Source organism: Ovis canadensis, chromosome 7 (genome assembly GCF_042477335.2).
Source record: "Ovis canadensis isolate MfBH-ARS-UI-01 breed Bighorn chromosome 7, ARS-UI_OviCan_v2, whole genome shotgun sequence".
NCBI classification, from domain to species: domain Eukaryota; kingdom Metazoa; phylum Chordata; class Mammalia; order Artiodactyla; family Bovidae; genus Ovis; species Ovis canadensis.
In genome coordinates this window covers 111,483,308-111,495,418 of record NC_091251.1, presented here as the reverse complement: position 1 = coordinate 111,495,418, position 12,111 = coordinate 111,483,308, and the positions used below count along the sequence as shown (strand labels likewise).

At 57.2% G+C, this 12,111-nt stretch overlaps 1 protein-coding gene across 19 annotated transcripts in view; it reads left to right on the top strand.

The window, feature by feature from the left end:
• The window catches only part of FOXN3 (forkhead box N3), a 446,930-nt gene that overhangs the window by 183,105 nt on the left and 251,714 nt on the right, over positions 1-12,111 (top strand). For 16 of the 19 annotated variants that reach the window (XM_069597307.1, XM_069597297.1, XM_069597300.1 and 13 more), the window contains one exon: positions 11,208-11,764. In XM_069597307.1, coding sequence (XP_069453408.1) covers positions 11,222-11,764 — 543 coding nt within the window. In that variant the 5' untranslated portion in view covers positions 11,208-11,221. Of the gene's footprint in view, positions 1-6,737; positions 7,066-11,207; positions 11,765-12,111 lie in introns of those variants that run through there. The other 3 variants (XM_069597306.1, XM_069597301.1, XM_069597296.1) reach the window with 2 other exon arrangements.

The following is a 12,111-nucleotide window of genomic DNA, read 5'->3' as shown; positions in this document are numbered from 1 at the left end:
CTTGATTAAGGTTACCCGGCTAGTATGTGGCGAAGTGAGAATACGAACGTCGTCCCAGGCTACTAAGCCACATCAGCTGTAGTCTGGTATTAGGCTCTGTTCGTGTTTGCGGTCGCTTCAAAAATGCTCACTGAATCTCCCCCATCTTTTTTTTCCCCCCAATATTTATTGATTTGACTGCACAGGGTCTTAGCTGTGGCACGGGGACTCTCAACTGAGGCATGTGGGATCTAGTTCCCGGACCAGGGATTGGCCCCTGCGTTGGGAGCATGGAGTGTTAGCACTGGACCAGCAGGAGCATGCCTGGGCTTCCCCATCCTTGAGGGCAAGCAGCACGTCGTTTACTTCCCCCAGTGCCCTCCATACAGTGCAGGGCACAGCGTAGCCAGATGCTTATGAATAAATACTTTCTGACTGGATGAGTTGACGACATCTGGATTCTGGATCATCAGAGCACACTTTTGTTTGTGCTCGAAGAGGAGCTGACAGGTTCGGAATTTTCCCTGTTGCCCCTCGCAGGTGACGTGGTGCGCTCTGCTCTGGAGCCTGCGCTAATGGAATGTCCCTGTCGGAGGTCAGCGGTACTTTCCCTTACTCCACAGCCTCCCGTCCCTCCTCAGATAAGCCTCCTGACTCTCATCCCTGCTGGAGAAAATCTAATGAGCCTTTTTCTAGGCTCCGCTCATCAGCATCTGTCATATAAACGCCAAGAACGCACAAGAGGAAAACCCCAGGAGGGGATGACCAGGAAGCCCAGAGAATGCTCGGTCAAGCCTTCAGCACTCACCCAAAGATGGAAAGTCTTCCAGCAGTGGTCCTGGGTATCTCTTCCTTCTGCACAGGAGGGAAGGAAGCGAGGAACTAGCTCACTGTTGTGGATGGCATTCTCACATGTTAACTCAGAGAGACTTAGTCGACCCATGATTACGGAGCTATCTTTGACCATAATCTCTCCATCTCCTATCATATTCAGTCGTTTGATGGATTCACTTGGTTCTCCCTGTGAAGCCTCTCCTACATTCATATTTTTCCAGACTCCCTGACTGTTCTCTAATTTAGTGGTTCCCAAAGTGTGGTCCTTGGACCAGCAGCAGCACCTGGGAGCTTGTGAGAGATGTGAATTCTCAGGCCCCAGCTCAGATATACTGAATCTGAAACTCTGGGGCTGCGGGCCAACATGCTGAGTTTCAGTTCAGTCCAGTCGCTCAGTCCTGTCCGACTCTTTGCGACCCCATGAATCGCAGCACACCAGGCCTCCCTGTCCATCACCAACTCCCGGAGTTCACTCAGACTCACATCCATCGAGTCAGTGATGCCATCCAACCATCTCATCCTCGGTCGTCCCCTTCTCCTCTTGCCCTCAGTCCCTCCAAACATCAGAGTCTTTTCCAATGAGTCAACTCTTTGCATGAGGTGGCCAAAGTATTGGAGTTTCAGCTTTAGCATCATTCCTTCCAAAGAACACCCAGGACTGATCTCCTTAAGAATCGACTGGTTGGATCTCCTTGCAGTCCAAGGGACTCAAGAGTCTTCTCCAGCACCACAGTTCAAAAGCATCAAGTCTTCGGCACTCAGCCTTCTTCACAGTCCAACTCTCACATCCATACGTGACCACTGGAAAAACCACATCCTTGACTAGAGGGACCTTTGTTGGCAAAGTAATGTCTCTGCTTTTCAATATGCTATCTAGGTTGGTCATATCTTTCCTTCCAAGGAGTAAGCGTCTTTTAATTTCATGTCTGCAATCACCATCTGCAGTGATTTTCATTAGAACATTATAAATGTGTTAGGTGCTTATTGCAGAAAAACTGGAACATACAGACAAGTAGGAAAGAGGAAGCCCAAAACAAAAATTACCCCATAACTCTTAACACCAAGAGGAAACTACTGTTTTAATATTTTAACGTTTTTTTTTAATTAAGAAACATTAAAAAAGATAACCTTTGTTTTGTTCAGTATGGATTGTGCTCGGTCACGTCAGTCGTGTCCAACTCTGTGTGACCCTGTGGACTATAGCCTGCCAAGCACCCCTGACCATAGGACTCTACAGGCAGGAGTGCTGGCGTGGGTGGCTATGCCCTCTTCCAAGGGATCTTCCTGACCCAGGGATTGAACCTGAATTTCTTCTCTGACATCTCCTGCTTTGCCAGGTAGGTTCTTTACCCCTAGCACCACCTGGGAAGCCTTGTGTATGGATTGCTGTGGACTTCCCTGCAGCTCAGATGGGAAAGAATCTGCCTGCAGCGTGCAAAACGTGGATGCGATCCCTGGGTTGGGAAGATCCCCTGGAGAAGGGAATGGCAGCCCACTCCAGAATTCTTGCCTGGAGAATCCCATGGACAGAGGAGCCTGGCGGGCCGCAGTCCTCGGGGTCACAGAGAGTCGGACACACTGAGCCGGTAACAGGACTGCTGCGTGCTTTTGGCCTTCCATTTCTTCCTTTCCCTTCCCCAGTCTTATCTTGGATCCATGATCCCATTCTTCTGTTTTAAAATCGAAGGATCTTTGACCTGTAACACGCGTGGGTCTGAGGCGTGCAGCATGCTCGTTTGGTCCGTCTATACTGAAGCACGATCGCCATTACTGTGTGAGCTAATTTCTGTGTCACATAATGAGCATTTCTTCTAGTGCTGGGAATACTTACGATCTAGTCACTTAGCGGGTCTAATGCTTATAAATACAGTTCTGTCGTCTGTAATCCCTGTGCCCTGTATGAGGGCTCTAGGACTTATTCACCTACTGGAGGCAAGCTGTTCTTTTTAATGCATATTCCTGACAGAGCAACTTCTGGATTCAGAGATACTCAGTGAGTTCTTGCCCTCTGATTCCTGCACATAAATGGCTCACCTTTGCATTCAAGGAGTTTTGTGATGGGATGTTTCCATGCTTATCCGCTAATAGGCCTGTTCTGTAAGGGACAGAGGCCTTGTATCCCTGGCACTTAACTATGGCACAGGCTCGGTGGGCACTCGGTGTGTTTGTTCAGGGAATGAATGGATATTCTGACACCGTCGAGTCACCGGTGAGGAGTGTACGCGTGCCATTCATTTGTCCTGGCTTTAAAAGCAGTTTGTGCTGGGGTGCTTTCTCAAAATGTACACAGCTGTGTCCGGCCCAGGAGGTTCCCGACCCACCGCGGTGGCTCCCCAGGCATCCCTACCTGAGAAGCTCAGGTCTGGAACATCCCTTCCCCATTTCTGCGAGTCAAACAGGGCCCTGTGTTCATCAGACAGTCTCCTTCCACAGCCGTCTCCCCTCTCTTCCTGCGTCCTGTCATCCAGGTGGTTCTACCAAGCCTTCTGTCTCCGCTGTTAGGGAGGGATGCAGCGAAGGGTCCACCCGAATCAGCCCAAGCCGGTGTGATTCTTCCCCTGGGAACCTGAACGGCGTGGTGGGAGGCGGACGTGGTCGCAGGCAGTGGGTGCTGGCTCTCAGGTCCCCTGCCCTTGGTGTTGGCAGCCGTGTGTGGTCCTCAGTGAGCAGAGGAGGCTGGCCTTCAGGGAGGAGAGGGGACCAGACACACAGAGCAAAGCAGGGAAGACAGTGAGGTCTCAGAGGGAAGGAGCCGGAGGGGACCGTCCGAGGACGCTCCGCTTCCCCTCGGCCAGCTTTGCAGCTCGAGCTGACTCAGCCTCCCACTCGGGTACCCTTTTCCCTGGTCAGTTTGAAGGATCCTGTTGAGAAGACCCTCTTTGCAGACCTGCCTCGGATTCCTCTCATGCTTGACTGTCCCTCAGGGGACATTCCCTCGGGGATTCCCAGCTGGCAATAGTGGTAGAGAGCCCACCTGCCGGTGCCAAGAGACGGGAGACTCGGGGTTGAGCCCTGGGGCGGGAAGATTCCCCCGAGGCGGACGTGGCCGCCCACTCCAGGACTCCGGCCTGGAGAATCCCGTGACGGAGGGGCCTGGCGGGCTGCAGCCCATGGATATGACATTTGACTGAGTGTCGCAGCGTGCTCGCGGGCCTTCTCATAAGCAGCCCTCTCCCGCTGCATTTATTCCGATGTTCCAGCCTCAGGCGGGATCCCGGGGCTTTACACAAGTAATCAGGTTGGCTGAATAACCCGGGATGGGGGAGGGACCTCACGGGTCCAGGGCAGAGGACCTTGCTGGAGAAGAAGGTGCAGAAAACCAAGGGTGGTGCGGGGGGTCGTTCGTCTCCACAGAGGAGGAACCTGGGGTCCCATGAGGACTAGGGGGTCCCACCAGGACTGGGGCCTGCCTGGGCTGGCAGCCCATCCTCCTACTCCCAGACCCTAATGCTCTCAGCCCAGGTGGGGCTGTGGGAAGGTCCCATCGTCCCCAGTCTGGGACCAGGTGGTGCCCAAAGTGAGTTCTAGAGCGCACATAGGATTCTGTTTGTAAAACAGTGCTTTAAACAGTTCCACCCATTTCTCTGAGACTTTTCAGGCTCAAGGGTGTTTCCCGAAAGCTCACGAAGGGAACGAGAATGAGGTTGTTTCTGAGCAAATCTGGCTCCTGGCCTCCTTTGTCCTGGAGCAGGTCCCAGAGCCAAGGGTCTCTGGAGCGACAAGATGGGCAGACCCCTTTCAGCCTCCCACTGGTTTTCAGCAAACATCTGGGTGCCCCCTTCAGACAGACGGGCCACCTGGCGCACACACCCCTCCCTCTGCAGGCACCACACCTTCTCACGCCTCTCACCAGCAACGGGAGAGATGCGGAAACACGTTGGAGAATGGAAGCAACGAGAAGCCACGAAAAGGAAAGAGGCGAGCTCGGGGAAGGCAGCTTCCCTCCCTGGCTCCGCCCGCCGCTCAGGGCTGCTCCTGGCCCAGAGCTCGCTGGTCTCTAAGTTTTGGTTCTCGTCGGGTGGCTGGTTCAGACACGGCCCTTATGCAATAGCCACGTGCTCACGGCCCTTCCTTCTGAGCGCTGAGCAGGAAGGGAGGGCTCGGGCTGGGAACGCCTGCTGCCCCTGCTTCCCGCAGAGAGGTCTGTGCGAGTGCAGTGGGGACTGGGTGGCGGGGACGGGTGTGGAAGAGGGGCACCCAGGACGGCCATTTCTTCCTCTCCAAGCCAGCACGGGAGTCGGTGACGGACAGGGAGGCCTGGCGGGCTGCTGTCCATAGGGTTGCAGAGCGTCGGGCACGACTCAGTGACCGGACTGAGCTGGAGCCAGCCCGGGTCTGGACCAGGGTCTCTTGGTTCCTCCCCCGATTGACAGGCAGATGGAGGTTCGCGGACAAGACTGAGCTCCTGTCCTGTTTGTGCCACCACCTCTGACCTTTAGAATCGCGCGCTCAGGACTTGGGATACACCTAGTTCGTCCCTCTTGCCACATGCCTTTTGCTTAGTGACTTGGGGTAGACAGAGTGCTTGGTAATTAAAGAGGTGGGGCCGGGTGACCTCCCCTGCCCCGGGCCAGGGCTGAATCACCTCCCAGGTGGGTGGGATTTCCCTTCCCACCGCTAAGCAGTAAGGCCTGCTGGTGAGTGTCCTGCTGAAAACTTACCACCCACCATCTTGTAGCTGAGAAGGGGAATGACTCCTCACATGGGTTGGAGTTCCCGTAATCTTTGGAAATTAAAACGTTTCAGAAACCCGTGGGATTTTTCGCCCCCTTTGGCTAAGTTACAAGGTACTGCAAGGTGGAGGGCCTTCTCACTGGTTTTTCTGCAGTTTTCCAAGCGCTCAAAAGGGCCCGGCCTCTGGTTCAGGTAGCGGGGGAGAGGTGGCCACAGCGACTGGTGTTTCCTTCTGTAGAGGAATCTACTGACTTGGTTTCAGGGGGTGGGAGGGGGCGGTGGGAGCCGGGGTGCAGCCCTATTTTTATTTATGTCGCCACTAGGGTGACCTGTGGGACTCCCCTTTCTGTCCCTCCAAAGGCTGCCTGGTGCAGCTGCAGCAGGCAGGTGGCCCAGCTTCGGAGGCGCCTGAAGACTCGGAGTGGCGGCCCTGCGATTTGTCGGTGTGGCTCGAGCGCTCTAAGCGTGGAGGACCGGAGCCTTGTTTTCGCTGGAGGCTCAGAAGGCGGCCAGGGAGCTGGGCACAACGCGCCGGAGGCCCCAAGGTTTGGCCCTCAGGATGGGCCTCCGGCTCTGTAACCTGGAATGGCCACCCTCCCTCCCCGGGCAGCCGGACGCCGGCGGGCAGCCCCCAGGGGCAGCCCCCTGGGCGGGAGGCGGCAGTGCCTTTGTGCCCTTCCTCCCGGGGGCACGGGGCGGCCGCTGGAGGAGGGCCGGGGCGGCCCCGGGAGTCCCGCCAGGGCGCCGGAGTTGGGGAGCAGTGGAATCTCGTCTCCCCCTCGCAAGCCTCGCCCGCATCGTAATTCTTTTTATTTTTACTTTCGAGCCATGTAAGGCGCGCGGATGGGGTAGGAGCGTTCCGGCGACACGTTGCCAGAGGCGCAGCGCCCGGCCGCCCGCGTGGCCAGAGCGCAGGGAAGGGACAGGCCGCGCGCCCCGCCAGCCCCGCCGCCCACGGTCGCGGCTGCTCGGGGTCGCAGAGCCCGCCGCGCCCGCCGCCTCCAGCCCGCGGGCCCCGCGGGCAGCCCGTGCGCGCGGCCCGGGCTCCGTGCGCGCCGGGGCAGCGCCGAGGGCGTGGGGGCCCGGCCGGCCGTGCGCCCGGGGCGCGGGCAGGGGCCGCCCCGGCGGGCCCGCGCCCGGCGCCTCCGGCCGCTGGCGGCCCGGCCCACGTTTTCCGTCTCTCCCGCTCCCTCCGCCCCTGCGCGCGGCCCTCCCCTCCGCTCCCCCCGCCTCCCGCCTGGTCATGTGTCGCCTTTTTTTGTTTGCAGTGGAAACAATTTCTCGCCGCGGCGGAGGCGAGCGGGAGGCGGGACGGGGCGGGGAGAGCGGCGGGCCGGCGGGAGGACGCGCGGCGCGCCCGGCGGAGGCCGCAGGTCCCATGCCGCGCCGCGACCCCCGCGCCCCTGCCGCCCGCGCCCGCGGCCGCCCCCCGCCGCCCGCCGCCCCGCGCTCGCAGCGCCGCGCCCGCGCGCCCTCGGCCGGGCTCCCGAGCCATGCCCGCCGCGCGCCCGCCAAAGTTTGTGGGCTCCCGCTGAAGGGCCGCGGCGCCCCCGCGCCCCCGCGCCCCGCTCCGGCCAGGTGAGTGCGCGCCCGCGCGGGGTCGGTGGGCTCGGGGCGCGCGCGCGCGCTCCGCTCGGGGGACCGTCCCGGAGGCGGCCGCCCCGGGGGGCTGCGCAGTCCCCGGGGGCGAGGGCCGCGGGGTTGGGGGGGCCCGGCCCGGCGGGGGACACGGGAGCCCCGGGGAAGTTGCCCAGTGCGAAGAGGCTCCTGGCCCCGACGTGCGGGCTGTTTTCCCCGGTGCCCCGACTTCCCCAAAAAAGGGACGGACTTGGGGGTATCGGCGGGACCCCCGACCCGGGCCGGGGCTGGGGGTGCTGATCGAGGGGAGACCCCAGAAGAGAGACGGGCTCCTAACAAAGATCACCCCCACCCCCAGACTGTGCAAGCCTGGCACCGGCAGAGTCTCCCGAGGCCCGAGTCCTGGTCACCCCGGCCCCTCCCTGAAGCCCCCCTTGGGCCCCGGAGGAGCTGGGGGGCGGCAGGCTTCCCCCGATGTGTTTCTCGGGCCCGGGGCGGCCGATGAAAGGCTGGTGCCGTCTGACCGGCAGTGAAGGCATGCGGGCTCCTGAGGGCCGGGCCGGTGGGGCGAGGAGCGGTTTCCCCGTCGCCCGGCAACGCCGCTGATGGACGCGGGCCGCCGCCAATCGCCGCGCCCGCAGGTCCCCTGGAAATGTTTTTGACATGGACCGTCGGCGAGGGAGCAAAGCGCGTGTGCGCGTGCGCGGAGGGGGTACCGCCCCCCCCCAACACCCCAAACTCGCCACTGCCCTGCTCGGTTTGGGGGGGGCGGGGGTGAATTCTCAACTTTTTAAAGTTCGCGTTGACCATCTGTTCGGAGCTGGGCCAGTCATGCCTTTGTCAGTTATTTGCAGCCCTCTGGCAGTGGGCAAGGAATGAGCTTTTCTGCTGCATTTTCTCCATGAAAAAAAGGAAAGAAAAAAAAAAGGATAACGAAACCCAGCAAGTCGCAAACAAGCAGGAAGGTGTGCTTCTGCGGAACGTAGCCAATAGCTAACCGAAAAGTTGTAAGGAGGTCAGTGGTGGACATTTGCGGATCCGGCGAGCAGCCTTACTGGCAGCCGATGGAAAATGTTTGCTGAACTGCAGACTCACATGATCTGGATTCTTCCCCCCCCCCCGCTTCTAAAGAATAGTAGGAAAAAAAAGATTTGGCGAATTATGTCGTTAGAGATCATAATGGAGAACTCCTCAGTGTGGTTTCTGGGAACGATAGCGGTCAGCAGCTCTTGATGCGGTCGCTGTGAAATGTGGATTTACGGTGGGGCACTTAACAGCTGGCCAGCATAGGGGCCACCAGACACACAGCCTGCGAGCGACCCAGGGGTGCTGAGCCCCTGAACCTTCTCCTCTGGGCAGCGCCGCTTTCCTAAGAAAACCGTATTGCTGGCAGTGTTTGTTTAAAACAAAAGAAAGCATGGAGAATAGCATGTTAGTTCGTTTGGGAAGCTACTGACAAGCAAATTAAAAAGAAAGAGAAGCATGTTGTCATAGCAACAGTGCAATTAAATTACTTTACTGTCAGCCATGATATAATTTTCCTGTTTGGTAGCTCAGGAGACGTAAAACTTTTTTCCTGTGGAGCTAAAGTTGACTTCAGCGGCTGGGTCATTTTTCTTTTTTTTTCCTCTTCTGTACTCGACTGTGTGGATATTCCTTGTTATCAGAAAATTAGGTCATTTGATGAGGGGAGTCCTGTGAAAACTTTGAGAGGACAAGCCTAGCCTTGATTTGTTTACAAAGACTGTAAAAGCAGTATCAAGCTGGTCTCTGTCTTACCTCCAAATTGAAAATGCTAGATGATTCTTTAATAGGTATCCTGTACTACTCAGAGTAGCCTCCCTATTTGATGAAAAACATATTCCCTGTGGACACACCCGAGGTATCTGAACTACCTGCTTCCATGGGACTTTGGTGCCTGTGAAAGCTTTTTCTCTTCTAACAGCTGGACGTTTCAGGGCAGCTCCAGAGAGCCCCCCGGCCCCCGCCCAGGCCTTCTGTCTGCAGGCTGCCCGTCCCCTTGGCCTCCCCTCAGCCTGCGTCTCCCAGGGGTAGGGGGGTGTGGGGTGGGGGTGGCGCCGCCAGCTCTCAGGCGCCTTTGGGTCTCCAGTGCCCCAGTGCCCGCACATGCCTCCTGGAGCTCCCCCAGCTGAAGTGGCAGTTGTCTTAGGCGTGGTGTCAGTGAGCTTTTGGAGCCGCGGAATGGTCCCATCTTTGCTTTTGCTGTGCTCATGCTTCTCTTTTCTTTTTTTCTGAGTAGCCTGCATGGTGTTACTCGGCGGGGGAGGGCCGTGCTTAGTCTCTCAGCCATGGCTGACTCTTTGCGACCCCGTGGACTGTAGCCCACCAGGCTCCCCTGTCCATGGGGTTCTCCAGGCAGGAATCCTGGAGTGGGTTGCCATGCCCTCCTCCAGGGGATTGAACCCAGGTCTCCCGCATTGCAGGTGGATTCTTTAATGTCTGAGCCACCGGGGAAGCCCAGGGCTGGGGTGGACGATAAAACAGGCAGCCTTCTTACACCCAGCACGCTGTGGGAGGGTGGGAGACCTTTCCTCCTCTTCCTCTTCTTTCTGCCTCTCGGTCTGTCTCGCTCGAGGGATGCACGTGCTTTGTAGCTGCGGGGTCACCCTGTGTGTGGACCTGTCACCCCCATTGTCTTTCCTCCTCAGATATTTTCCCTCCTGTGCTAGGCTGTTGATAGAAATGGGGGAGGAGCAGAATAGAACCCTTAGCAGTTTTTGTTGGATTTGCCTTCTCTCTTGAAGCTCCTGGCTGCTCTCCTGACTTTTTGCACTGATTTTAATTTCAGCTGATGGCTCATCTTCACATTCCTCTTTATTTGCGTGGTGTCTGACAGCGCTCACTTTTTTGTTCAGAGTGTAGTGTCCCAACGAAATTAACTGTGCTTCCTCCTCCACTTTGAATCCACAGAATAATTTGGCATCACTTTTTGCTGCTGCTGCTGCTGCTGCTGCTGCTGCTGAGTCGCTTCAGTCGTGTCCGACTCTGTGCGACCCCATAGATGGCAGCCCACTAGGTTCCTCTGTCCCTGGGATTCTCCAGGCAAGAATACTGGAGTGGGTTGCCATCACTCTTTAGACTTGCCAAATGTTATTAAAGTTGTAGATTTAGGTCATGACTTGCGGGGGGAGGGGAATCAAATAAAACACTACTAAAGTGGTTTCACCACAGCCAGTTTTAATTCCCAGGCAGTTGTGATGGTCTTCGCATGGAAACAACTGAACTTAACCTGAAACAGCAGGCCTTAAGCTTTCAGGTGTGTCTTTTTTTGTTTCCTTGAGAAAGGTAAATAGAAAGACCTGTCACCCAAAGTGACCTGGGTTGTGGCCACACTTATTTAGTGGTGTTTATCGTGAGGCTCGAAATAATCGTGTACATTTTCATGTAAAGCAGGTAAACAGAGGCTAGCAGGAAATAACTGATTTTCCTAGGGTCACGGTGAGAGGCTTCATGGATCAGGAAGACGGCCTTGTGGGATCCCCCTCACCCCCCTTTTTAAAAAGTTATTGCAGCGTAGTTGATTTACAATGTTGTGTTAGTTTCTGGTGTATAGTGAAGTGATTTTATACGTAACATGTATTGGTTTTAACACTCCTTTCCATTACGGTTTATCACGGGATATGGCATACTGTTCCCCTGTGTTGTTACACAGGCGGGCCTTGTTTATTTTTTTGGCCTTGCCGCACAGCTTGAGGGGATCTTAGTTCCTCGACCAGGGATGGAACCTGCAGCTTCTGCAGTGGGAGCGCTGAGCAGCTACCGCAGGACAGCCAGGGGGTCCCCAGGACTAACCCTGACCCTGACCCTGACTCCTGACCCTAACCGCTGGGTGTGGTGGCCTCCCAATCCCCACTCCCGTCCAGTTCTTCTCGCGAGGCAGGAGCCCCTGAAGGGTGCTGCGAACGTCCTGGGTCTTGCCCTTGCGGGCGGTCGGGTCCCCGTGCGTGGGCCCGGCGGCCCCAGTCGCCCACCGTGGCTCGGGCGGCTCCTGCTGCTCCTGGCGGGCCGGTGAGGGGGCATCTCTGAGGGGCAGGGAGCCCACTGAGCTGGCGGGGCGGGACGCTGCGGCTGCCTCTCTGCCGTCGGATCCCCACTCATCTTCTCTGTGTCCTGTGTTTCAGGAGCCTTCACGTAAATGGGTCCAGTCATGCCTCCCAGCAAGAAGCCGGAAAGCTCAGGAATTAGCGTCTCCAGCGGGCTGAGTCAGCGTTACCGGGGCAGCGGTTTCTCCAAGGCCCTGCAGGAAGACGATGACCTCGACTTCCCCCTGCCCGACACCCGGCTAGAGGAGGGGGCCATGGAGGATGAGGAGCTGACCAACCTGAACTGGCTGCACGAGAGCAAGAACCTGCTCAAGAGCTTCGGGGACTCGGTCCTGCGCAGCGTCAGCCCGGTCCAGGACCCCGACGACGACCCGCCGCCCTCACCCGCCCACTCCGACGTGCCCTACGACGCCAGGCAGAACCCCAACTGCAAGCCCCCCTACTCCTTCAGCTGCCTCATATTCATGGCCATCGAGGACTCGCCCACCAAGCGCCTGCCCGTCAAGGACATCTACAACTGGATCTTGGAACACTTTCCGTATTTTGCAAATGCACCTACTGGGTGGAAAAACTCAGTGAGACACAATTTGTCCTTGAATAAGTGTTTTAAGAAAGTGGACAAAGAGAGGAGTCAGGTAAGCCTCGGGGGCTGGAGCTCAGGTTTTTCTTTTGGAAGTGAAATGTGTCTCCATGAAGAGAAAATGTCCAGGAATGTGAATTTGTTGTATGGAAGTGGCCGTCGAGTAAACGGAGAGCGCTGTCTCATTGCATGCGTTCAGGCGTTTGTCAAGAACTTCCTTTTCCTGCGTTTGGTGTTTCTGAAGCTGGCTTGAGGGCTTCCCACTGGGGAGCAGGGTTACAAAACAGTGGTTTGCAGGCCTGATGGGTTCTTAGTATGGTCATCCTTCAATGTGGGTGGGTCCCTTTGGTTTTCAAGACCACAGAAAAGTCTGTATTCTGAGCGCAGCCATGAGCCATGAGG